Source organism: Cricetulus griseus (assembly GCF_003668045.3).
Source record: "Cricetulus griseus strain 17A/GY chromosome 1 unlocalized genomic scaffold, alternate assembly CriGri-PICRH-1.0 chr1_0, whole genome shotgun sequence".
In the NCBI taxonomy this organism is placed as follows: domain Eukaryota; kingdom Metazoa; phylum Chordata; class Mammalia; order Rodentia; family Cricetidae; genus Cricetulus; species Cricetulus griseus.
Genome location: NW_023276806.1, coordinates 95,096,987 through 95,124,184, shown reverse-complemented (window position 1 = coordinate 95,124,184; position 27,198 = coordinate 95,096,987). Strand labels below are relative to the sequence as shown.

The 27,198-nt window shown below is 33.8% G+C and overlaps 1 protein-coding gene across 8 annotated transcripts in view; it reads right to left on the bottom strand.

Annotated features, from left to right (window-relative positions):
• The window catches only part of Nbea (neurobeachin), a 525,226-nt gene that overhangs the window by 415,978 nt on the left and 82,050 nt on the right, over positions 1 to 27,198 (bottom strand). For all 8 annotated transcript variants that reach the window (XM_035451902.1, XM_035451904.1, XM_035451906.1 and 5 more), the window contains exons 9-13: positions 24,267 to 24,464; positions 23,053 to 23,186; positions 5,096 to 5,204; positions 2,081 to 2,233; positions 781 to 949 (exon numbers count right to left, since the gene is read on the bottom strand). In XM_035451902.1, coding sequence (XP_035307793.1) covers positions 781 to 949; positions 2,081 to 2,233; positions 5,096 to 5,204; positions 23,053 to 23,186; positions 24,267 to 24,464 — 763 coding nt within the window. The remainder of the gene's footprint in view (positions 1 to 780; positions 950 to 2,080; positions 2,234 to 5,095; positions 5,205 to 23,052; positions 23,187 to 24,266; positions 24,465 to 27,198) is intronic.

The window sequence follows — 27,198 nt, the reverse complement described above, 5'->3', positions numbered from 1 at the left end:
TAATGGAAAAAGGTTGATTCTGTAGAAAAGCTTAATCATTTTTATGTATCAACTTACTGACGGAGCAAGAGCTGCACTTTCAAAAGTGCTTCTTTCTGTGCAGTGGACTGTGAATGTTTCTCTTTGGGATTATTTTGTACTCTAAAACTTTACTTTTCTATAATAGAAAACATGACTACATTCTTAAGAAACAAAAGCAAGCATGTAAAATAAAAGCAGTTTCTACTACACTCAGGTCAAACAGCATATTTAAAATGAAAGTTAAAAGCAGTCTAACTACCCTAAGTTGAAAGCACTAGAAGATACCAATCAGGACCAGTGATATTTACCCATTTTTAACATTATGGCTTTATCTTCCAGACCTCCCCATAAAAAGCTTCATGGTTAAAATCACATGCATTTAAAAATATGTTTATTCCAAAGTATTTTAATGTTATAACATTCTTAATATAATTAATTTGTGTATGGAGAATGTACTCATGCCAGTCCTGGAGGTCAGTGGACAGCTTGAAGCAATTAGTTCTTACCTGCCATTATGTGGAGCTTGAAGGTCTAACTCGGGTTATCAGAGTTTGAGGCAATTGCCTGTAAGCACTGAGCTTTCTCACTGACTCTAGACCTCTTTTTTTTAAACCATATACAATTTTAAGATAATATTCTACCTCATAAGAAATAAAAGAGGTAAAGGATAACTGTGGTCATGCACATGTGTCCACTGTACTAGTACCCAGGATCTAGATAAACACATGAAAATGGAAATGCAGTGGCAGGGGTGCTTACCTAGTCCTTTAGGTGTAATGCCACTGCTATCAGCAGGATTAATGACCCAGTAGTAATATTTTAATGTGTGCATTAACTGTAATACGGTCCCAACTCTTCTTATGGTGGTATAGATGGTAGCAGTTCCAATAAACTCAGCAGACAAGTAGGTATATAGGGAAAGTTGAACCTAATACATAATTAAAGTAAGTTTAAAGTGCTTATTAAACATAAATTCTATTTTATTTCAAATGCAAATGAAAAAGAGACAAAATATTACAATTTATTATGTATTTTAAAATGACTTGTTAATAACAATTTATATTTTAAAAAGGAATAATCAAAACAAACACCCAACAAAACAGATTTCAATAAAGATAATCCACATGACCCAATTAGGATAAAGGGTTCTCGACCGAAGGAGAAAAGCCACTATCAGTTATAAATGAGCCTTTAACTTAACTGGGGCTAATCATATGAGAAATAAAATTATGTAGCTGTCGATGGTGTCTAGGACAGCTCCTAAGGAATGGATCTGTCAGTAGTTCATTGGGCATACCCTTCCCCAGAAGAACAGCTGCAGTGTATCAGAGAGAATATATGCTGTCATAACACATGCCAAAGGTGGTGCGACTCCACTTTCCTCATATATTGCCACCATACAGAGCTATTATTTAGATTTTGGCCATGTGAACATGACAATCAAGCACATTGATTAGAAGGGGGGAACTATCATTAGTTGTGGACTTAGTGCCGTAAATAGTGAGATAAACTCTATGAAAATCAGGAGTTAAACATTACTCAGTCAGTTAAAAGATTTAAAAGAAAACCCCAAATCGGTATATCTCTCGCACAGATTTAAGGCAGGATAAGTTAGGAATAAACTCAATAATATGATATAAGGCTCTTATGTAAATGTCTAGAAAAATAGTGTGGCTTATGTATATGCTTATTTAAAAATATGTCATGATAAAACATCTGAGTTCAAAATGAAAGGAACTTCACAGTCTAAATGATCAAATGTTCTGTTTTTTTTCCCCTGATCTTTCAATAGTGCACACAGTTCTCTATGTTGGCAAGGTATGACTCGCATCTAATGACAAAAACTTAGTTCTACACTAAGTTTAATGTTTAACTATAGTTTTATTTATTATAGTTATATTTTCAAGTTTTTATCTCTGCTTTACATTGAGTAGCAAATTAGCAAGAATTATTGAATGTTTTCAACAGGATACATTAGATTTAATAACTATAAACTGTATCACTAGCTTTACTTTGTAACATTAAGCTAAAATTAAATGAATGAACATGAAATACAGACCTTTGCAGGAGTGTGTATCCAGATGGCTGGGTTGAATAAAATGTGGTCACAAAGCTGCTTCAGTAATGGTGCTCCATGAGATAAGCCATCCAGATATTTTGCAAATGATAAAAACTGCTCCAAGACAGCTCTGGTTATGTGAACTCTTGATGACTAAAGGCAGAAACAGAAGTTCTATCTAGAAATGTTCGTGGTTTTAAATTATATACTGTTTATAGGACTAATCCAAATAGTCCAAAAGTTTAAATTAAAAGCACAAAAGTGTAAATTGTCTCTGTTAGTAAAAATGTAATAAAATGAATTTTATGATATTCCTTTGAGTGACAGCTTATTATCTAAAGCTCTATCCAGGATAATTACAGATAAGTAACTTACATATAAAGAAGTAAATTATGAATAAGAATCTCAAAAATGACAAAAGATCTACAGAAATTAGCATAAAATATAATAAATACAGAGAAAAAAAGTGCTTTTATTCAAAATTATTTCACAACAAGCACAGTAGAACCTGATATTCTATTCCTCCAGTCACTGTCAAAACTGACAAAAGCAATTTGCTTGCCTCTGCACAAACCTGCCTGGCCTGGACTGGCCATCATAAAATCAGACCTGACTTTTCCAGAAAAAAATGTTCTCATTTGACTTAATGATCCTCAGATTAATCGAGACCTCTGCCTTCTTTTCACTACAAATAAAACATCTCTTTTGATGACACTCTGACCTTCTTCGCATAACATATTTATGTGGAGCATTCCCATCACAAACACTCAACTGCCAACACCAATATATGACTTATCATTAAACACAGCTAAACAACAGACCTTCGGAAACTCATGTCAACTTTTCAAGATGGTTTCATAAAATAGACACTATCTTATGTAACTGATGAACATTTAAAATAAAGCCTGTCCAAAGTGAGATGTCTATGAGGGTGTAACATAGATTTTGATAGCATACAGAGAAAATAATGCCTTCAAGTATTTTTACTTTTAAACTAACTAAAAACTATAATAATGTTTTGGATATACCAGGCTAAAAAATATATTAATTCACCTTTAATGATTTTACTTAACATTTCAATTTGCATTTGATTCTTGAGTTATAGTGTTTTTGGCCAATGCTACCCTATAATATAATTTCACACAAAAATGTGGTAACGTTAAAAAAAAAAACACATTGCTCGCCGGGCGTTGGTGGTGCATGCCTTTAATCCCAGCACTTGGAAGGCAGAGGCAAGTGGATCTCTGTGAGTTCGAGGCCAGAGTGGTCTCCAGAGCGAGTGCCAGGATAGGCTCCAAAGCTACACAGAGAAACCCTGTCTTGAAAAACAAACAAACAAACAAAAAAGCACATTGTTCTTCAGAAAAAAACTGATAATCTAACTCAAACATCAAAAGCCTGACAATATGAACAAGCACTATGACCATATTCAACTAAGAGTAATTCACAGTTTACAGATGGGTTTTGAACTTGCTGAATACCTTGAAAGGCATCCTCAAACACATCACATGGGGCCTCTACACAAAGATGCTTGTCTTATTGTGCTTATTAATGCTACTGGAGAGTAATTTTAGAACCACACTTGGCCTTTACCAAAAAACGTTTCAAATTTGAGTTTAGTTGGCTACTCAAAGTTTTATCATGTGTACTTTCTCTGCAATAGCATTCACTTTTGCCTGTGAATGCCTTACTCATTATGTCTCAGATCCTCTAAGTAATCTGTGTACCTTTCTTTCCTTGTGAAAGAGAGCACACTATGTTATTGAACTTTTATCTTCCAGACCCTTCTGTAATTCTCAGTAAATGTTTAACTATATTCATATTAAATTCAAAAAGTAGGCAAGAACAGAAAAGATAAGCTGGGAGATTAGAAAAGATAGAAACTCAATTTGTTCTTAAAGTGTTTACTTCGATTGATTGCTTTATAGTTTTCTCTCTTTTGCAATTTGTTTCATTTTTACAAGTAAAATAATCTTTAAAAAAGATTGTTGGGCCTTGGTGGTACATGCCTTTAATCCCAGCACTCGGGAGGCAGACGCAGGTGGATCTTTGTGAGTTCAAGGCCAGCCTGGTCAACAGAGTGAGTGCCAGGATAGGCTCCAAAGCAATACAGCAAAACCCTGTCTTCAAAAAACAAAAAACAAAAAACAAAAAAAGGAAAAGAAAAAGATAAATAAATAAATAAAAGATGCAGCAATAAGGATATGTAGCTTAATGATAGAGTGCTCCCCTTCCATGTGTAAGGCATTTGGGAAAACAAACACACACAAATATTTAATTGGACAAATAATAGGAATAAATCTTAGGCAGAAGCATCACAATGTGAACATCAAAATCATAAAAATTTTAAATTCTGGGATTTGAGCCACATGGCATTAGAGTATTTTAATTTTCATTTTATTCGACAATTTCATAATTTTTCTATGTATTAAAATTCTTGCCACCCCCTATCACCATGTCATATTCCAATCCTTCTTACACAAGATCAAGGAAGACAACTGTAAAACAGTGTCTTCTAGACTTGACATAGCCAATACACCCATGAACACATACTTATGAAGTATATAATGCCAAGTGCTATGCATACATATAATCTCAGCTGAAACCTAAGGGATGATGATGATGGCTTCTGGGACAGCCTGGATAGAGAGTTATCTCAAAAGGAAAGAAAGAAAGGGGCCTTGGGAGAAGGCTCACTGATTGTTCATTCAGAAATTCAGGTTCAAATCCTAGCACCTAGCATGTAGATAATTTTGATTATCTACATTGTAATCAAAATTGTTTTAACTCCAGTTCCAGGGGATCTCTTCTTGCCTCTGTGGGCACCAGGCACACAACTGGTACACTAATAATACATGCAGGCAAAATATCCATATAGTAAATAAGTAAATTTTTAAAAAAGAAAGGGAGGAAATGGAAAGGAAGGAGAAGGCTATGCAACACATTAACTGTATAGGAAAATGTATTTGGAAAAAGAATACAAAATATTAGAAAAAAACAGTATGTATCACTTACCTTTTCAAGTAAGTAGCCAATGACTAAAAAGCCTTTTCCACCCAGCATCTGTTCTTGCATGGCTACTGAACTTTTGAGTAGTTCAACGAGGAATGCCAAAAGAGTAGCACTGTGTGTAAAGTACAGATAATTTCATTTTGTAGTCACTAAATATTTATTATAAACATAGTACTACATTTCAGTAATTTGTTATGGAAAACAATAACAAACATTCAAATTAATTTTTATTTTGTGAAATAAAATGCCATATGGCTTTTAATATACAAACATGTATCTTGACACAAGCAGAAAAGATGTGATTAGTTTTATTCTTGAAATTAAAAACAATAAACTAAAAAAAATATAATTGTATAATTTACATCCCTGTTAGGCATAAAATGTATCTATACATATGTAAAAACAAATTCCCTACTTTAAGTGAACCTGGCAAAAGAAACATCACTATCTTATAATATATGCACTATCATAATATTATATTTAGAAATATATACAGAAATTGTTTTTAAAAACATACCGGTTCTTTAACTTACTTTAGAACTATTGTTTATAAGCACTTATTTTATTTATAAAAATCAACCAGAGAAGTTACACGTACCACTTATGTCCACACATGCCCTCAGAAAAGTTCATGAGAGCAAAGTAAATAAATGACTCATGTATTATATAATGAAAAGCTGCTAAAATTAATTACACAGTACACACAAACATGTAAGATAATGGTAGGTACCAGACAAAGATAAGCACTCCATATGTATATTGAATGAGTAATGAGAAACAAAAGGAAAGTGATTGTAATGAATTAAGCTTTGATGATACATTTCTTCATTAGTTAGAGATATATTTTCAACCAGCAGCACTGACACATGAATGAAAATATACACCCTTCATTATGTGTGCTTAATGCAGTTATAATAAATTGCCATATATTAGACTTTATTTGGAACTGAAATAATATGTGAAATGTTTTGTAATATGCCTTATATTGCCTATTTATAATAAGCACAGCAGTACTCATTCTTAAAAATATTTAAGAAAATTGGATGAGAAAAGCTCAACCATTATTAAAGAAATCTAATTAACTAGATTTTGACTTACTTTAGCTCTCCTTTTAAAAAAAGTATTGAAAACACACTTCTCCAGAATTTGGATTATTTGTTTATTTATTTATTTATTGGTTAGGATGAAAAAATTATCATAACAAGAACCAATAGCAAGATGAGCATTAGCATTTTTATAAAAATTGATGACTAAACAAACTACTTGACAGTCTGAAAAACATACTACCCCAAAATATAAAGTACTTCATCACAGGAAATTAAAACTCAATCACATTAGCTAGTTCTACATCCTTAAAACATACACACAAAAACACGAAAATTAGTATTATGAACCAATGATACTCTTTTTATTTTGTCTTTGAGCCAAAGGAAAATACTTCTAAGAAAAACACAACTAGCAAGGACTCCCTCGGGATTCTGTAAAGAAACTATTAAGCAATCTAGTTTATTTTAAATGGGGTCAATAGTCAAGTCCACTTCACAAATAAATGCGTAAATCCTCTATTACACATAACACTTCTGTTTAAATGAAAATAAAGCTACTGTATAGACGTTCCACAATTTTCAAACCAATTCATGGATTTTTCACCTACACATGAGTTAGGGGAGCGGATTCCTAAGCATCAGAACTATCAAAAGGGAAGACTCAAGTCTGCCTTGAATGGTCTCTATGATACATTAAAGAAAAGCTGGAAGTATTCTTTGAGAAAGTCACACACATATGCACATAAAATTACAAAGATGCCGTGGACTTTATTAAATCTTTTATATCACAAAACTATCCATTTGCAGTCATGTAATGTGTGAACTCAGACCTCTAAATACAGTGCCACTCCACTACAAAAGCAGAAAGATACATTTGTTATGTATAATTCCAAAATCTGAATACAAGATCATGTTGTCCATAAAACATTGAATCCACTTTGTTATTACCCATGACAACGGAAAACTCAAATGCATTTACTAACTAAAATATTTTTTTGATTTATACCTAAGACCAAATGCAATAATAGTACCACATCTTTTCAAAAAAAATAAAAATAAGGTATTTTTGACATGATGGACTTAATAGTAAATAGATGGCCATCTTCGAAGATGTACAATTTCAAACATAATTTAACAAACTTACCAGTAACTAAAATGCATCGGATTGCTGCAGGGCTCACAATAAACTTGCAAAATTCTGTGTACTGCCATACAAAATTTCTCTCCATTCTTGCCTATTTCCAACTCCCCTAGATACAAAGGCAAATATAAAGGATACTTCAGCCCATTCCTATATCTCCTGCATTCCACTTCCTGTCTAGAACACATCAGTTCATGTGTAGAGGGTCTAAACATATACACTAAGCCAAAAGGCAAGCAGCTCTGTCAGCCAAAACTAACACAACATAAAACACAGCTGTGCAAAGTACAGCTGCAGCCAGCCAGAGAGAGACTGTTAGCAGGTTCCTTGGCAGATTATTATGCAGTGATATAAAACTGCTAACCCTTTCAATTAGAAGTAATGTGTTTTTTTTAAGTAACTGTCCTATATTAGGAATGATGGGGGATTTTAAATCCTATCTCCTTTGAAGGAAAATGACACTAATAATCTACTATGGGGCATTTTCTCCTGAAAACTTAATTAACATCTTCCAATTATTAATAATCTTTATTAAGTTAGCAAATAATATTCACATATCATTATTTATGAGAGCTAATGTCAGGGGTGGAAGAGGTAGCATGATAACAATAACAACTCAGTATACTTGTTGTCAGGATCTGCTCACCATCTTAGTGGTCATGAACAACACACAAGAATGTTTAGTTACTACATATAACGATAAATATTTTTAAATGAAAATACATATATTTTCATCACATTAAAATGTGTGTGAATACAGACTGACTTATTTTCAGTGCTTTTTCCAAGTAGTATTTCGAAATAACTAACGTAGACTATTCACTGATGGAATCAAGAGAATTTTAGTATCTTTGGGTACTTTTAGTATTCATATACACGAGATATTGCAAAGATATGCCTCCTTTGTAAATGAAGTTAGAAGGACTGAAGAGATAATCTATGAACGTTTATAAAGTCATATCTTATAAAATAGAATCTGAATATTTGATTTTTATATTAAACAAAAAGACATATTTAAGCTGGTTTTCAAATAAACATCTTTTTATTAAAAAGAATGTAACAAACCTATGCAAAACTTAAAGATTTTTGCTAAAACCCAACACACCTCTTCTCTACTTATAAAATGGTGTATTTAATATCTTAAAAATCCCTATAGGCAAAATGAGTGTAAAATTAAATTCAAGAGCAGATTAAGTCTCAAGTAAGATTTAAGAGATCCTTAAAATCTTTTGAAATTTTCAGTTTTCATCTCTTTAAACAGTCTGATGTTAAAACACACTAAGCTTTTCAAAGATTATTAAAATCATATAAAATACCTACTATACTATAGATTCTGTGCTAATTTGTCACTCCCAAACCAATAGGACCATTCTGTGGGGGTTGCAAAGTAAGTTCAAGGCTGACCCAAGAAACTTTGTGAGACCCTGTCCCAAACATAAAATGGGGAGGGGGGCAAAAGCCTGGAGGGTGGGGTAGGTGATACAGGGATATAGGTAAATGGAAAAATGCTTGTCTAGGATGCAATAGATATAATCCCCAGTACTTAAAACAGTTTGTTTACTTTTTCCTGACACTAGGGAAATGTCCAGAGATCTACAAGGATGACCCCAGCTACCAATCTAAGCAATAGTGGAGAGGCTACCTTAAATATCTTTCCCAGATAATGAGACAGATGCCATCCTTATATGCCATCCTAAAGCCTTCATCCAGTAGCTGATGGAAGCAGAAGCAGACACCCACAGCTAAACAATGAGCCGAACTTCTGGAATCCAGTTACAGAGAAACCCCCAGAAACAGCTGACCTGAACAAGGGGCTGCTCATGGACCCCAGACTGATAGCTGGGAAACAAGCATAGGACTGTTCCAGACTGCCCTGAACATAGGTGTCAGTTAGGAGGTCTGCATAATCTATGGGGCCTCTGGTAATGGGTCAGTATTTATCCCTACTATAGGAATGGATTTGGGAGCCCATTCAGGGATACTCTCTCAGCCTAGAAACACAGGGGAGGGCCTAGACCCAGCTCCAAAAGATGTGTCTGACACAGAAGACCCTGGGGGGCAGAAAGGGAATGGGATAGAGGACTGGTGGGGGCAGGGGAGGAGGGGAGGGAGAGGGAACTGTGATTGACATGTAAAACAAGCTTGTTTCTAATTTAAAATTTTTAAAAAATAAAAAAATTAATAAAAGAATCAACACATCAGAAGAGTTAACCTCCTTCACAGTTCAAAAAGATAAAGGCCTAAACCAAGTTTCTAACTGCAAGTACAGTTAGCAGTTTTTGACCAGTTTTAGGAGCAGTTTTGGTGCTCCTAAAGACATCACTTGAAAGTTATGCAAGGAAACACTGATGGGAGGTGTCAATGCCAGCTTACTTGGTGTGCACGGAAGCTTCACACCAAAGAAAACTGCTTAGAGGATATAGCAAATGCAACACTGGTAAAAGAAAGACAGACAGAAAGAATAGCTGGTAGTACAGAGTACCTTTTGGGTATTTTTCACCATGAATTCTCTACTCATTAATTTCAATGTTTTCATTTAAACATGAAAATACTTAAGAGATTTGACAAGGGTATTCTAAAACTCAAGTCACTGAGCATTTATATCTTCCTCTGTCATAGGTTGTGACTTTACATTTCAACATCCTATATCTGATACAAAAAAAAATCTGCAAAGCCTAAATTTTACTGCTTAGATGTACCAACAAAAGAAACAAAAATGTTAAACGTATACATTGCCTGGAGAGATGGCTCATCAGTGAAAAGTACTGGCTGCTCTTGCAGAGGACCAGGGTTTGGTTCCCAGCACCCACATGGTGGCTTATTTGTATCTCCAGTTCCAGGGGATCTGGTGCTTTCTTCTGGCCTCCACGGGGCACCCACAATTTAAAATGTCCTTGTGCTCACCCTTCTGCTTTGGACTCACACCACCTCAACACCTGTAATGTAGCAAGAATGCCTCTCTGTCACTACAGCTCTGTCTTTTTAAGAAAGTCATGTAAGTGGAGTACATGATCTTCCAAGGTTCACTTTTAGACTTCCATGTATTACCCACATTTGAGATTAAGCCTGGCAAATACACATTTCAGATTGTTTTTAATTGTTAAATATTTCATGGTAGAAACTGATGTTCACTTTGGGTATCCATCACAAGAGAGCACTGCGGTTTCAGCATGGCAGTGTGAATAAGGCTATTATAAAAATAAATAGGAATGTTTACATGTGAGAAGTTTCTATTTTTTTCTCACAAATAATACCAAGGAGTAGGAAGATAAAATATACATGCATATGGCTGACTTTATACAAAACTGCCAAACTATATTCCAAAGATGCTCTACCATTTGATAATCCCACTAATACTGGGTTTCTGCTGTGTAGCACATCACTGCTAGTATCTGCAGCCCAAGTTTTTTGTTTTTGCTTTTGCTTTTTCACTCTGGACATTCTACTAGGTGTACAGTAATAAAAGTGATAGTCCCCATCAGCAAATCTGTTGAAGACCTTCTTGAGCTACCCTGACACATCCATTTTACTAATATTTCTACTTAGGTGGGGTTTCTTTGACTACTTTTTAATTGAATTTTTTTTTTATATTCGAGGGCTAACAGTGCTTTGTATACAATTGAAAGAAACCCTTCTTCAAATAAGCAATGAGCTATTATCTTATTTCTATCTGTGGCATGTCTTTCCATTGCATTTTTTATTGAGAATTCCATACAGGTATATAGTAAGTTTTGATCAAGCTTGTCCCTTCCCACACTTTCCCCCAGATTTCATATGTTCTTTTTCTTAAGTCCATCAAGTCCACTAAGTGTTGCCAGTATGTGCATGAGTGTGGAACCATCTACTGGAGCATGGGTAGCCTCTCAAGGGCAGTCCCTTAAAGAAAACTGACTGGCTCTCTCCCAGCAGTCATAACTGCCAATAGCTTCTCAGCTACAGTTGTATCTTCATGACCACTTCCCCACTTCCATGCTGGGATTTAGGTTTTATGCATGCTCACAATCACTGTGAGTCCAAATATGCAGCTTTCTTGTTAGGTTCAGTATCAATTTCATTGTCATCATCCACTATCTCTGGCTCTTAGAATCTTTCTGCCTGTCTTCCCATATGATTATGGAACCGTATAGGAGGGAGGAATAGGTATGATACAGAGGGGTTTCATTTGGAGACAAGCACTCAAAAGTCTCTTATTCTCTGCATTTTGACCAGCTGTGGATCCCTGTATTAATTGCCATCTACAATAATAGGTTTCTCTGATGAAAACTGAGAGGTACACTAGTCTATGAGTATAATAAATTTCTAGTCTATGAGTATAGTAAGTTTCTAGGAGTCACTTGAATGGTGTGTCCATTTCTCTATGTCTATGTTCTTTCCTAGGACCTATGACCTACAAGTCCTTGGGCCCATTAATAGTGCCAAGAATGAGCTCCATCTTTTGGAGTGGGTCTTAAATAAAAGTAGGAAGTGGTTAGTTATTCACTTGTATGTCACTATTGAAGGAGTGGGCATATATTGCTCAGTCAGTTGAATCATGTAAGCTGCAGGGTTCACATCTAGGTAAGACTGATCATTACTTTCCTCCTCAAGTAGTGCATGTAACTCCTTCCAGCTTACAAGAGACACCAAGTAGAGATAAAGATTATGAATGGGTACTGACTTGATTTGTTTATGTCTTTGTCTCAAGTATATGGTGTCTTCAGCAAAAGGGTCTTAAAATCAAGTTTTGGAGGGTAACAAAGAACAATGGCGATGACCTGTATTCTTTGGAGAAGGGTCTATGAGAACCCACTGAACAACACCTCAAAAAAGGAAAGCCATTCCTTGTACCACGTGTTTTATTTGATAATTATAGTGTCCGGAAGAGGCACTGTTCTCTCATTACGGGGTAATTCCCCTTAAACTTTAAAAATCATATGCATTCGTTTTAGGAAGCTTTATAGAAGTAAAAAGTAAAGCTTTTTCAAACTGGTACTGCCACTATGAAAATAGGCTAAAGAGCTTCCATAAAAAGCTAGTAATATCAGACCATATTGTTCACCACTGTGGTGGTATGTGCGTCCCCACCCCCATCATATATTTGAATGCTTAGTCATCAGGGAGTGACACTATTTAAAAGGGATTAGGAGGTGTAGCCTTGTTGGATGAAGCTCACACTTTTAATCCCAGCAGTAGGGAGTTGGAGAGAGGAATGTAAGGCAGGAGGAGACAGGAGGCAGATGGCAGTCTGAGGTGTGGTGGAGACAGATGCAGTCTAGGTAGAAGGCAGTCTGAGGACAGGATATAGTCCCTTTAGTCTGAGCATTGGTAGAGGTAAGAACTCCAGTGGCTTGCAGCTTTGCTTCTCTATCTTCAGTTTGAACCCCAATATCTGTCTATGATATGTCATGCTATACCACATTTTATCCTGAGCAGAAGTATTGATTTTGATGCTACAGTGTGAATATTTCTTTTCATGAATTAGTTTTGGTGTTGTATCTAAAATGTCTTTGTCCAGCCTGTTAGAAAGATTTCCTCTTATATTTCCTCTTATTTGGGCATTTTAAAAGTAAATTATAATGGGATACATTATTTAGTTTTGACAGGTGATTTGGGGCACAAAGGTATTTTCCTGCCATTCTTTTTTTAAATATTTCTTTCATTACATATACATACATCAGATCCCATTATAGATGGTTGTGGACCACCATGTAATTGCTGGGAATTGAACTCGGGACCTCTCGAAGAGCAGCCAGTGCTCTTAACCTCGGAGCCATCTCTCCAGCCCCCTCCTACCATTATTTCAAAATGTATTTGCACCTTTACAAAAAAAAAAAAAATCCAAGTGTTTGTGTGTTTTCATTGTAGCTTTATGGCAAGTCCTAAAGTCATCTAATTAAAATTTCCCCAATCTCAATGTCTGCCTTTCTCAGTATGTGTATGCAGGTACATTCAGAGGCCAGAGGCACTAGTTCCCTTCAGCTGGAGTCACACATGGATGTTAACACATGGATGCAGGTGCTAGGAACCAATCTTAGGTTCTCAACAAGAGTAGTATGTTCTCTTAAACACTAAGTTATCTTTCTAGCCTCTGAAATCACTCTTGGAAGGTTTTTTTTTTTTTTTTTTAATTAGGTGTCATATAGCACATTGACAGATACAGAGAAAAATAATTTTGTTTGTGAATATTTTATCTTACACTTGATAAAGAGTGTAAAACTATTAAAATGAAACTGGAATTTCATGTGTGTCAATTCCTTGAGAATTGGTATATAAAAATTCATGTAATGTTTGAAAACCGGTAATTATAATTTTCTGCTTACAATCTCTGTAACTCATATTGATTTTCGTGTTTATGGCATTGGGTAGAGCCCCTGATATAGATATACAACACACCAGAGGCTTTAAAATCGCCACAGGCTCACAGTAAAGAAAACTCTCCCCTTTCTAGGATCTCTGTGACACTTCTACTTCTTTTATCAAAAAACTAAGACTTTTGTTTCTTCCTCTTTTATATTTTTTTCTCTAACTCTTCCCATACCTAGAGATACCAGTAAAAAAAACTGAGACAATAAAAAACAAAAAAAATCAAAAAAGAAAATTCAGAGATGATTTGTCTCACTGGTCAAAGGGAAGGATGCCCTCCTCAGTTTGGGCTGGTATAGTTTGGGTTTCATAAGTGCTTCTGCTTTCACTGAGATGAGACTGACTGTTAGACACTAGGACACAAAAAAAGACAGAATGCAGAAAGGAAAACTAACAAGTGACTTTTATACTAGAAATAGAGGGCTTCTCTTAGATACATAGTCATTCTCATTCATATTCTCAGTTTCTCTCAAAATACTACTCCCACACCTCCTTCCTCAATTCCAGGGTTCTAGTGCACACAATTCACCCTTGAGTATAAAGAAAAGTCACAAACTATAGTGAGCAGAACACTACCTCAAAGGTACTATGAAGTCTGAACGATTTACTCACTCTACCTACTACAATGTACTTTTAAGAACTCTCAAAGAGATAGTCAATGAATTTGCCAAATACAAAATTTTCTTCTCATACCAACACAGAAAAAGATAGAATATGCTCACTACAGGAATATTTAATTCTTACTAATTTAACTGAATCTTCAAACTAAGCTGGTCCAATGCAATTTACTATTTTGTGATTTTCACATGCTAATGGGAAAAACCAGTGATTAATAGCACATCACCAGTTAGTCAAGTTTATGTAGTGTCAAGGTATCAATTGTCTTCAGATCCTTTCATAACACTGATCTGAAATTCTGACCAGGAACTATGGCAATTCATAAAATTTATCAGATAATAAACCAGTGTTCCAGAGATGATACTAGTTATTATAATTCCCATGTTAGCTTTCTTTGATACATTCCCTAGCTCCATTATAGTTATTCATGTGTCTAAATCAACAAAATGAGAGCAGGAGTCTCTAGTGGGGATACAAAGGTAAAGAGTTCATGTGCAATTCTCTAATCTCTTTCTTCTAATAAAATGGGTACTAGCTCCTCTGAAATATGAGAATGAGACTTAAAATAAACACCTGAGTGAACAGTATCTGTCCATGTTAACAATATATCTTTCTCAAAGAAAGCCACCAAATTTCATGCATAATTTGATACTGAGTTTCCTATCCTAACACAAGCAGACCTGAGGAAAAACGAAACACTATACACTACTATGTAATTCAAAATTTTGTTCCACTAGTCTCTCCTTACTTAATTCTAATTCTTGATCTTCACATTATATATTCCAGTATACTTGGCTCAGAAAATTACAGCAACACCCAAGTTGTCTCAGTTCTTACAATACTTTGCAAAATCTATTCACAATATTCAGAGACCAAACACTTTACCGAACATACACACTGACTTGCGGAGGACTGAAAACTAGATTATTTTATTAATATTTAAAATATGTGAATGCTGCCTAATAAGAATAATGTTCAATTATTATGTTTTCCCACACAACTCCAAAACCACTTTTTTTTTTGCTACTGTAATTTCATTAAGTAGGGATAGATACAAATTTTGAAGTGCAACCTAAGTACAAATGCTAAAAATTCCTTTTATTGCTCAGCCAATATAAATTGATTTTCTTCTCTGGATAATATCACCCTTGCTCAATGTTCCTATCAACCAGTTACTCCAGCTGTGGGCAAACAAACAAACAAACAAACAAAAACCCGACCACTTGATTAAAATAGAAAAGGCAGTACAAACATCCCATCTCAAAAATATTCATGTTATCTTTCTGTACCTAGATTAAAGCTTGTAAGAGACACTGGCTACAAGTGGTTTTTATATGGGTCATCTGTTCTTACATGAAGCAATAAAAAGTTTCATTTTGAGAAATCTGTTCAAGTCATGGAGTTGAGGCTGTCAGTACATACATATATCCTTGTATCTCATGAATGTCTAGATTTTGGCTGTAATACTGATGGATGTCATCACTCTAGGGCTCCAAAGTCATTCACAATTTTAGAAAAATCAAGAAAACAAAAGTTTGCTAATTTTATTGAAATAAAAATCTCACTGCATGTTACTCTGATGATATGTTACTCAAATTTGAAAACTAGCTTCTCCCTCCTCTAATTGTTAAGGATATTCACTGTAGACCACTAGCCATGAAGGCAGTAACTACAGGTCACTCTTTGGCCTAGGTTTAAAGAGTTCCTCTTTCAAATACTTCTCACATGAATGGAATACCTACATATTATCAGGGTAACATGCTATCTTTCTGCATGTGTATAACTGTGTAATGTTTAAATGAGTTTAAGATATTAAGCCGTGGTGGTGCAAGCCTTTGATCCCAGCACTCTGGAGGCGGAGGCAGAGGGATCTCTTGTGAGTTCAAGGCCAGACTGGTATACAGAGCAAGTTCCAGGACAGCCTCCAAAACTACACAGAGAAACCCTGTCTGGAGAAACTAAAACAAAACAACAAAAAAAAGATATCTATATCTTCATGCATCACTTATAGTAAAGATATTCACTTACAGTAAAAACATTTATGGTCCCTTCTCTTAGCTGTCTTATCGAGAGTCACAATACCACGCACATCAGAGCTCCTCATTCCCATCAAACTGTAACTCAGTACCTACTGATTCTGTTCCCACTGGTCTTTCCTAGATTTAAGTTCTAAATTTAACTAATGTGAAATCAGGCACAAACTTTAGTAGAAATATTTCAATTAATGTGTTATGTTTTAGATGTTCTTACAAACAAGATTTACTTCAAACATTTCACAAACTGCTAAGAGTTAATATTTTTAAAATGCCTTTTATTTTATACAAGATTTGGCACAAGAAAAGAAAATGTAATAGAGATTATTGATATGCTCTAGAATTTTTCTTAAATCCCTCAGGCACATTATATTTTCTGTTGTATTTACACCAGATATGCAACTGAGGTAGGCATGTTAAAAACAAACAAACAAACAAAAGAATAGCACATTCATTTTCTTGGAAGCCTATGAATATTAATAATTAATTTATTTCCATGAAGAATTAATTGCTCAGAAACATAAATATGTTTTCAATATGCTTTGAGTCTCTCCATCCACAAAAGCTGTCAATAAAAATCTTCAAAACTCAGATTCAAAGTAATCTTGCCCATCAATAAAGGTGAATTGTAGAGGGAGTGTCTAAAGTGAAACAAACTTAATGTTTTATCAAACTATCATAGAAAATATCAAAACAGAATTCAAAAACCAATAAAGGTTAAGGATTTATACAGAAATTAGAGTCTAAAAGACAGATGTTCTAAACATTTGTAAGATAGAAAAGTCCAGAAAAATAAACTTCTGCTATTATTCAAATAATTATTGAGGACGAAGCACAAACTTTCTTCTGTGTCCATGGCAGCAATCTATCTGCAAGTCTGCTTTTTTTTGGGGGGGGGGGATTGTTTTGTTTTGTTTTCTTGCTTTTAAATCATAAATTAATGGCGTCAAGATAGTCCTTTTACAAGGACTGCTTTATAAATTCAGGTGACCTACAATCTGATAATGAATCCTCACCAAAGTTCCTATTCATATGTGTCCTATTCATAACCATACAAGAAGGTATGGTAGAATAACCAGACAGTTCATGGCACCATAGATGTTAGCACATGATCCTTATGTGAGATGTTCATTTCATAGGAACTGATCAGTACTGGAAATCCTTGAATTCTCATTATTTAATTCAATTGTGCCTGAAATGTATTAAAATAGTAATTATTAAATCTGGCTTTCAGAGTTACAGAAGATCCATGTAAAATCCACAACAGCTCTGTGCCCACTGTAACTTCAAAGAAGACAGCATCTCCAAAACTTTCCAGCAAGATTCCCTTCCATCTTTGCCTTATTGTGTTCTTGCCTTTCAGTTTCACACTGAGTTACTATGTAATAAGAGATGAGACTCATAAGCAGAGATTTTAATAGTAACTTGTCCATAAAGAAATTAATGTCTGCCAAAAGGAAAATATGACCACCATGAAAGCCTCTAAATCATATCCCAACAAAGTAATCTCAAACAATTCTACAAAGGCTTTCCGTGTATCTAAATGTTAGCTTACCAATGATGTGGCCTGAAATAACATATATGACAGATGAAACACAAAGAAAAAAATATTAACACATTTGAATTTGGAAATAACTAGTATATTTTAACCTTTATATGGTATCTGACCCTAAAGTCTCAAAAGAATAATTTGAAATTGTCTTCTATGCATCAGGTAATCAACAGAAAAAGGGGCATTTTATTGTTCTGAAAATCTCACTGTACAGAGAGATGTTCATAATAGCAGATTATAAGTTTGTTCAAACACAATGAAAGACTTACAGTCCTAGTGAAGGGCAAGTACAACTGATGTTCTACAAAATCTAGGCTCTAGTCACATTCAGATTCTGAATCTTCCTGAAGAAAAACTGAAAAGCAACCAATATTAAATGAAAAATGAATAATTTATGGAGCCCCCAAATCTATGAAAGATTTTAGAGAATATTTTAGAACAGGCTAATAATGATCCAGTCCTCTGTCTAGATAAATAAAACAAAAATGATCACCTGCCATCTATTATGTTCCTGTGTTGTATCTAAGTAGTTTCAGTTCAAAGATGGCTTCCTTACAACTCAGTAATTTTTTTACAATGACAAACAAGCAAATGAGACTATTAAGTGCAGCAATATGTTCTTCCTTAAAAGAATAAAAAATCAAGAAATTAAAATTAAATGAGCTATTTTAGTAAATATCTAATAAAGCATTTAAATAAAATTCAAAATAAAAAAGCACTAATTATATTTTATATTGACAAGGCAACCTTCACTAGAAGAAACCATCTTATATGAACATGTTTTTACTTCTTTGGCTTAACACAATCACATGTTATGTTTTGGCTAGTTGGATGAAAAGTACATAATACAAAGCTAACAATCTATGAACAGCAGTACATTTTCCTGAATTAAAAATCAAAAAAACATTTTATGTCACTATTATGCATACAATAAAATAGGATTAAGAATGAAACATCTTAGTTTAAAGATAATTTTGTTGCTTTATATATAACAAAAGAGCCAATTAGGACTGATTATTGTTAAGGGAATATAAAAGTCAACTTAATCACAGGAATAACTTTGGTAAGTCCAGACAGAGCAACTTAAGACTGAAAGAAAAGAATTATTTAACTTGACTAAACTAACAAGTACCAATTTTCACCTTGTAAGAGGATCTTTGAAATACATGATCATTGATGCAAATGTTCTATGTCTTACATTCCATCATTATAAGAAAACCTACAGTATAATTAAAAGTAAAAGACTTTTTGTCTAGGAAATATGAACACACCTACATGACTTCATTTAAATTACTACTTGAAATTAATGTTGAACTTATGAAATATCATAGTTTAAGATATCACTAAAATGGGATTCTAGAAGCATTCATAACATTCTACATACGGCTCTGAAATCAGGCCTTCCCAATCAGAACCTTACACTAAATTTGTATGATCCTGTGATTGTTTATTTTCACTCTTTGTCAGTAGAATATAGTTAGGTCATATAACACAAGTATAATATTTAAAATATTTTATTTGGCTATAGTACAAATGATAGTGGTTTATGTTTTACAGAAATAATGTATTGCTGGCACTTAACAATCACATTTGGTAATTCATCTTGTAAAATTCTTTAGTAAACTGACAGTGGAACTGTTTTTCAAATGGAATAGACACAATGCAAGAGTAAGTACTCAAAAGAATATCATATACAACTTCTATCAACTCCTGATCAACCCTATGATCTGAAATCAAAGAATACAGAAGAGAGTTGAAACCAAAAGAACCTTTATCTTTGCTCCACATAATTTCTGCTGAGTCCTTCCAATGTACTTTTGTTTCACAGAAAAAAATCAACTTAAATCATTGGTTCAAAACCTGTTTACACTGTCACATAATAAAGAAAGAATACTTGTTTTGTTTGCATCACCTAATGTTTTTAACTGCTTGCTATTGCAAAACATCTCATTTTATCTGAACCAAAGATGTGGCCAAAGAAATTTGGATGTTTTGATGTTCCTGGGGATGAATAATTACTCAAGGTAGTTAGTAATTACAAGGAACATGCAATTTCACCAATGTAATACACTGGTGTAATTCCTGAACAATTACTACATGTATTACCACAAGCTATTTGACTCTGCTCAGTATTATTCATCCACAAGTCTATTACAGTTGTGCACATTGATGTATTTTCTTTAAAGGAAATCAAGATATGACTTCTAGAGATCAAGTACTAGAGTAGAAGGCAAGTCCAATGGCCAACTTAAGAAAAATCATCTTAGAATGTTCAGGTTTCTGAATCTGGTGCTGATTTCTACACTGTCATCATAACAAACAAAATCCAAAGGTTAAGTCCTAGTCCTATTTCAATACTTAAATAGTTATCTAACACAAGTAACATCATAAATAGAAAGAAGGTCACATGTAAATTAATATGAACCTTTGCTATATTATCTTAAAAATAATGGCAATATACAGTGTTGAAAATACAAAATCAAAGCATATGATAAAACCTTGTAGCGTCCCTTAGCTCACTTACCCTAATAACAAACCCAGAAGGCACAAGGGATCTACATACATATTTTATTGTACCTATTCTGCATAACTTTAAATCCCTATTATTCCAAGGCTGTAGTGGTACAAACTGAGGTGCGAGATAATAATGTACTGTAAATTGCACTAATAATCAATACTAAGCTTAAAATCTGAATCCTAGATTAGGTGACTAGAAAGTTCAGGAATTGAGTAATAACATAGTAATGTAACAATCAGGATAAAATAATACAAAACAGTCATCCTGCACAGGTAAGTCACCCATTCAGACTCCAGAAAATAAGCTTATTCTCAGTGAGGGAATTTAATGTTGCATCCCCCCACACTGAACCAAAACTGAGGCTATGAAAACAGTAAAAAGTGTTATAAAAAGGCACTGCTTAGTGCATGGAAAATAAAGTTCTTCAGAATGAAGCATAGAAACCAGAGGAAAACCTTATTACAGCTTGGCTCAAATTCTCTTAAAAGCCACTGAAAATGAGAAATTATTGTAATTTTGTTGTATATTTAATATACAAAGTATTTAAGAGAATACTGAATTTTTGTTGGAAAATTAAAACATTTTAAAGTGATTCTTGTTTATTTAAAACAAGTTAATACTGGCTAACCTAAATTGATAATCCTACTTTATGGTCCCATTCATATTTAATTAATTGATAAGCATTAAACAAAAAATTCTATAAACCTGTATGTATATCGCTAAAAATCTGTATTTGTCAAGTAAAGAAGAAATCCTCTGTAACAAGTTGCTTTTAGCATTTTATGAATAAAGAGTGCTTCTGCTGACACACACTGTATTTTATGCTGCTCCATTTGAAGAATGAATATTTTAAAAAACTATACAACTGACAATAAATGTTTATAAACATCATGCCTCAGATACCAAGGACTTGGAAAAGCTTATGAATTAAAATAGGAAAGAATTTAAGGGAGCACACAATGGAATCCTCCAGCATCTTGGATGTGGATATGCACTGTCATTAAAGAGGACTACAATATCTTTCCTGTGACATGTTTTCTATCAGCTGTAAGCTAAGAGCATATTGCACATCATTAAATAAGTTGGAACTAGTAATTATGAGGGGGAACTGAGATGTATGTTAACAAAGTAAAAACAAATCAGAATTCTGAATTCTTCATTTCACTTCCTTGGTTAAATAAACAACACTTAAATATTAAGATAAATCTAAGTGCTGAAATGACTTTTGAACTCAAGCACAAAAAAATTTCCATATCTTGGTGAAAAGACCCAAATAATCATGACATGTATTATTAGCACTAAGATTTTATAGTAGCTGTCCATAAATAAATACATTATTGTAATAATTTTAGTTTTACCACTCTAAGCTATCTTCTTTCTAAACTTTCAGTGGAAAATATGTCTTTCAGATTAAAAATTTATGAATCCAAAGTAACTCCTAAAAACTGTTTAAACTGCAAGGTATTTTCTCTGGTTTTTCCTCACAGCATTTAGTTTAAAATGTAGGTCACAATGTATCACACTCTACTTAAGTATAAATAGCAAAAACATTTTTTTATTTAAATTCAGGATCATAATGCATGGTTTGTTTTTATTTGTCTGTTTTCACTAAATTGATCTACCACAGAATCAAAATAAGCAAATATTCACTGTAAAGTAATAGCCCAAAAGGACACAACCTCAGGGTTCATTTTATCTTCAAAGCTTTTGACTTCAAAACTCCAGCCTTTATATTACATTGAAATAAAAGGATAACCTACAGATAGGCACTGAATGTCATGTATGATATCAGATTTATATTTAAATATGTTTCTTACAAAACAACATTCTTAATACAGGAATAGTACCACCATTAATACTAATACAGAAGTCTTCAAAGTCAACTCAGCTAACTTGAGAAAACCATGCCTTATATTTTACTAGATATTAAACTTTTCCCACAACTTCATTTACTAGTTTGCCATTAATTTAAAATGCAACAACCCATTAAAAAGTTACTATATATGTACATGCTAATAGAGCACATTTTGAACTACAAAATGTTTGTTTCTATAACTTGCTCTTAAAAATCCAAAGCAAGGAAGCTATATAGTATTGAAATTTATCATCAGCCTTAGAAAATACATAAATCAGAGCTTGATACATGAGGAATTTTTAATAAAATAAAGGAAATTACGAAAAGTAAACATTAATTCAACCTTCTTAAAAAGACATTTCCTTTACCTGAACATGAACAAACCACCATCTCTGTGTTTCCCTAAAAAATGAATTATATTTACAGGAAAGCTTATGTTAATACTGTTCCAATTTTAGATCATGACATGGGATTATAAAATGAGTAAGCCTTTAGGCTATAAATTATATAATTTATTGAATATACCTTACCTTAGTACTTTAATATAATATGACAGCATTATGAACATTTGTTATGGGTAAGTTTGAAGGTAACTAAACCTTTTCCTTAACTGTATATCATAGTCACTTTATTACATCTAGAATTATTTCTTTGCTTTTCTAGGGAGGGATTTTTTATGATAATCAGAATCTAAGCATTGGTGGTTTCTTTTGTATTATGCACATATATGTCTGCCTCAGCTCTAAAAACATTCTTATTAGCACTTAAGACCCAAATACTGTAATATATAACATGGAATATACATGAACAAACTAAGCATAACAGTAGTATACTGTACATTCAAAGAAAACTTACCAAACAGTTGTTTCCACTTGACTATCATTGAGCTGTCGATTGTCCAGTTGAGCAAAAAGTGGGAAAAGTACTTGGATCCCTCCAATTGAATGGATTGCACTATGAATTGAATGTGTTACTATAGCTTTCACATCCTACATCAAAGACAAAAATATTTAGTAAACCTCCATGACATGATGTTCATCACTATTTCTTTCCCCCAGGCATCCTTATATGGTTAGTGTCTTTTTATATTGTAAGAGCTCTCAAGCATTTAATTATTAATAGACATACATGTATACAGTAAAAATTAAGTGTCTTTGACTAGTCATCTTTAAAGTTTAAATAAGCTGAGAAGATTTTATCCCAAAACTATGAAGCTAGATTAAGTTATTCTAGAAGAGAGAAATATTACTAGGTTTAAGGACATTCAAGCAATTTTCAAGTTGGCAGGTAAGACATTTTCAAATAAGAGTGTTTTTTATACCTAGCAACTTCATATTCAGGAAAACAACAGATTTTATTTCAAATGATACAGAAACACATGAAAATGGATGGAACAAGTTTCCAAGTAAGTCAAAAAGGTGAAGACAAAGGTGGAAGTAGAAGCAGACACCCACGACTAATTACAGAACTGAACTGGAACCCAGATGCAGAGGACCAGTGAAGAGCAAAGGGGTCCAGATCAGGCTGGTGAAACAGCTGACCTGAACATTGGGGAACTCTTGCTCCCCAGACTGATAGCTGGAATACCAGCATGGGACTGATCAAGATCCCAGGAACATGGGTTTCTGTGAGGAAACCTCGGAAATCTATGGGACCTCCTGTAGAAGTTCAGTACTTATCCGTAGCATAGGTGTGGACTTTGGGAGCCCATTCCATATAGAGGAATACTCCCTGAGCCAAGACACACAGGGGTGGGCCTAGGCCCTATCCCAAAGGATACGATGGACTCTGATGACACCCTATGGAAAGCCTGACCATCCAGGGGGAGCAGAAAGGATATGTGATAAACAGGGTTTTAGGTGGGGAGGGGTGATGGTAGAGGAGGATGGGAGGGAGAAAGGAACTAGGATTGTCATGTAAAACAATCCTGTTTCTAATTCAAATAAAAAAGTTGAATAAATAAATAAATAAAATTCAAAATCAAAAAGAGTTTTGTAGGTGAGTAATGCTAACTGTGGGAAATGTGCTCTCAGTGCTGACAACATGAGCACAAAGCTCCATGCACTTACCTGGAGCATCAATGCATGAGGGGAATGAACAAATATGGATGCATTTTCCTTTGGTGAGGACTCCAGGCAAAGCTGAGCATCAGTGGCCTTGGCATTGTATGAAAAGGCAATACTACTTGCAAGTTTTCCATCATATAGAACCTGTTTGTGATGTTCTGCCAAATGAATATCACTCTCAGACTTAAACTTGAAGGTACTCTGCAAAAATAAAGCTTCATTAATACTCTTTTTAAAATAAGAGTAAACTTTGAATATGTAAATCAGAGAAACAACTACAGTAATTATTTATTGCGTTCCTTCCAAGTATCTGGCACTAGACAGGAATTGTACATATTTTGCTACCTTCACTTCAGTTCTGAGAGATGTTTGATTTATTAATAATAATTTTTTAAAGAATAACTCAAATTTTAAATTAATCCAAATACTTACAAACAATGCAGACCAAGCATGTCTGGCCAAATTCAAGCAGTTTTCTACCTGTGGCCTGGCTACTCTCTATAGTCTTTTTAACTCCAATCTGTTTGCAAACCACTAATTACTAGGTGTAAGTCAAGACAAAGGCAAAAAGAATAATTAATCACATGTATCCAAAGCTATGGATGGTACTTTTATATTAAAATATATTTAGTTATTCCAATATTAGAAATGAGTGAAATTGCCCTATTTCAATCAGATGTTTCATTCTACTTAAGTAAAATATAGAACATTATTTCTCACCTCAAAGCTTCCAAATTTTTAAACTCATTTCACACTTCTCAAGATAAAATTAAGTTTCAAAATATGCTATTTTAAAACTAAAATTTTAGTTTTGACCCTAATATCTACTAAAAAAGAAACGTGCAAACAGAATTTCTAAAAATATTTAGTGAAATTATGATTTAGGCAGTTTGTGATGCTGCCAAAATAAAGTTATCTGACTTTCTTTTCTCTGGCTGAATTTGTGTTTTAAAATAACATTTACCATACATTATTCTAAAATTGTAAGTACTTAGAAGAGTTAGTATTTTATGAAACCTACTAATTTCAAACTACCATTTAATAAATATATTAGCATGTTGACTTCTGTTACAGACCAGAGAAATAAGTCATGAGTTAATTTGTAGAAACAAAATTATCTTATGGAAAATAAAGGAAATCAAGAACCACTAAAGTCACCCAGATAAAGAAGGAATATTGCAAGGGCTGAGTGGGCAAGGGCAGAGCTGTAGTGCAAGCAGGTAGAGCAGAGCTTGCAGTTCTGGTTGAAAAGACACATGGAGATACTGGGAGCACCAGCTGATCCTGGAGTAGCAGACATCCTAGCTTCTTCAATGAAGGAAAGTTTTCATGACATCTGAACCACAGACTAAGATGAAACTGTGAGGAGAAGTCCAAAACTATACAAAGGGGTTTAACCAGTGTGGCATGTTCCTTGATCCATTCTCTCACTTTTTGTTGTTTTGTTTTATTTACTGCTGCTAGCTACATTGCAAAGGTATCAGGACAACACTTGTCCAACATACAGTATAAATCAAATAGGACATGTTTGCTAGGCTCGTTTCCAAGCACCCTAGAAAGCAATACTCCCGCTGAAGCATGTGTCCCAAGCATCAGACAACCTGACTGACCACCCAGTGCTTTAAAAATAGTTTCTTTTACTTCCTAATTATTGAATTTTCTTTTAATTCCTCTTATAAGACATGGGTAGTCTCTAAAATTAAATGGACTATGTTGATTTTTCAATTAGCAAATCAAATATACATAAATCCCCAGCACTGAGGGTTTCTGCTACTCTCATAAGGATCTTGAAAACATACTATTTTTTTCTATTTTTTCTTTCTTTTTTTTTTTTTTTTTTTTTTTTTTTTGGTTTTTCAAGACAGGGTTTCTCTGTATTGCTTTGGTGCCTATCCAGGCACTCACTCTGTAGACCATGCTGGCCTTGAACTCACAGGGATCGCCTGCCTCCGTCTCCCAAGTACTGGAATTAAAGGCGTGCGCTACCAATGCCTGGGAAAAACATACTTTTTCAACTGCAACAGATACTCATTGTTTCTCCATAAGTCCATGAATAAACATATACTCATAAACATTTACTAGGATAGTAAAAATCCATGAACAAGTAATAAAGTTAAATAACATATTCACTAATGTATACACTAACATATAACAATAATGAGTGAAGATGCATCTTAAATAGAAGCCACAGCTGCAAAAACATAACAAATAAAACTCTCTGCTTGTTTAAAATATACTAAGATACTCAAATCATCCACATCAAATCTGAATGTGGATGGAAAAGTTCTCTCTTAAGAACTTTCAAAATTGATTTATATTTTAAGAATTTTCTAAATATATGATATGAATTTTATAAAATAAGAATTTAATTTTTGGTCATCCTACCAAAAGCAATCTCCTGATTCAATGAAATCATCATCAAAATTCCAACACAATCCTTCACAGATCTTGAAAGGACAATTCTCAGCTTTATAGGAAAAAAAAACCAAAAAACAAAAACAGGATAGCTAAAACAATCCTGAACAATAAAAGAACTTGCTCAACCATGTTTACTGCTGCTCTATTCATAATAGCTAGAAACTGAAAACAACCAAGATGTTGCTCAACAGAAGAATGAATAAAGAAAATGTGGTACATTTACACAATGGAGTATTATTCAACTGTTTAAAAAGTGACATTAGTAAATTTTCAAGCAAATGGATGGAACTAAAAAAAAAAAAAGTATCATCCTGAGTGATTTAAACCAGACCCAGAAACATAAATATTGTATTTGTTTTATTCTCTTATATGAGGATATTATCCGTTAAATAAATGACAACCAAGCTACAATCCGTAGACCCAGGAAAGTTAGTTATACAGTAAGGGTGAAGTGGTGATGCATAGATCTCTCTGGGGAAGGGGAAATAGAATAGATTTTATGGATGGCTTCGGGGTC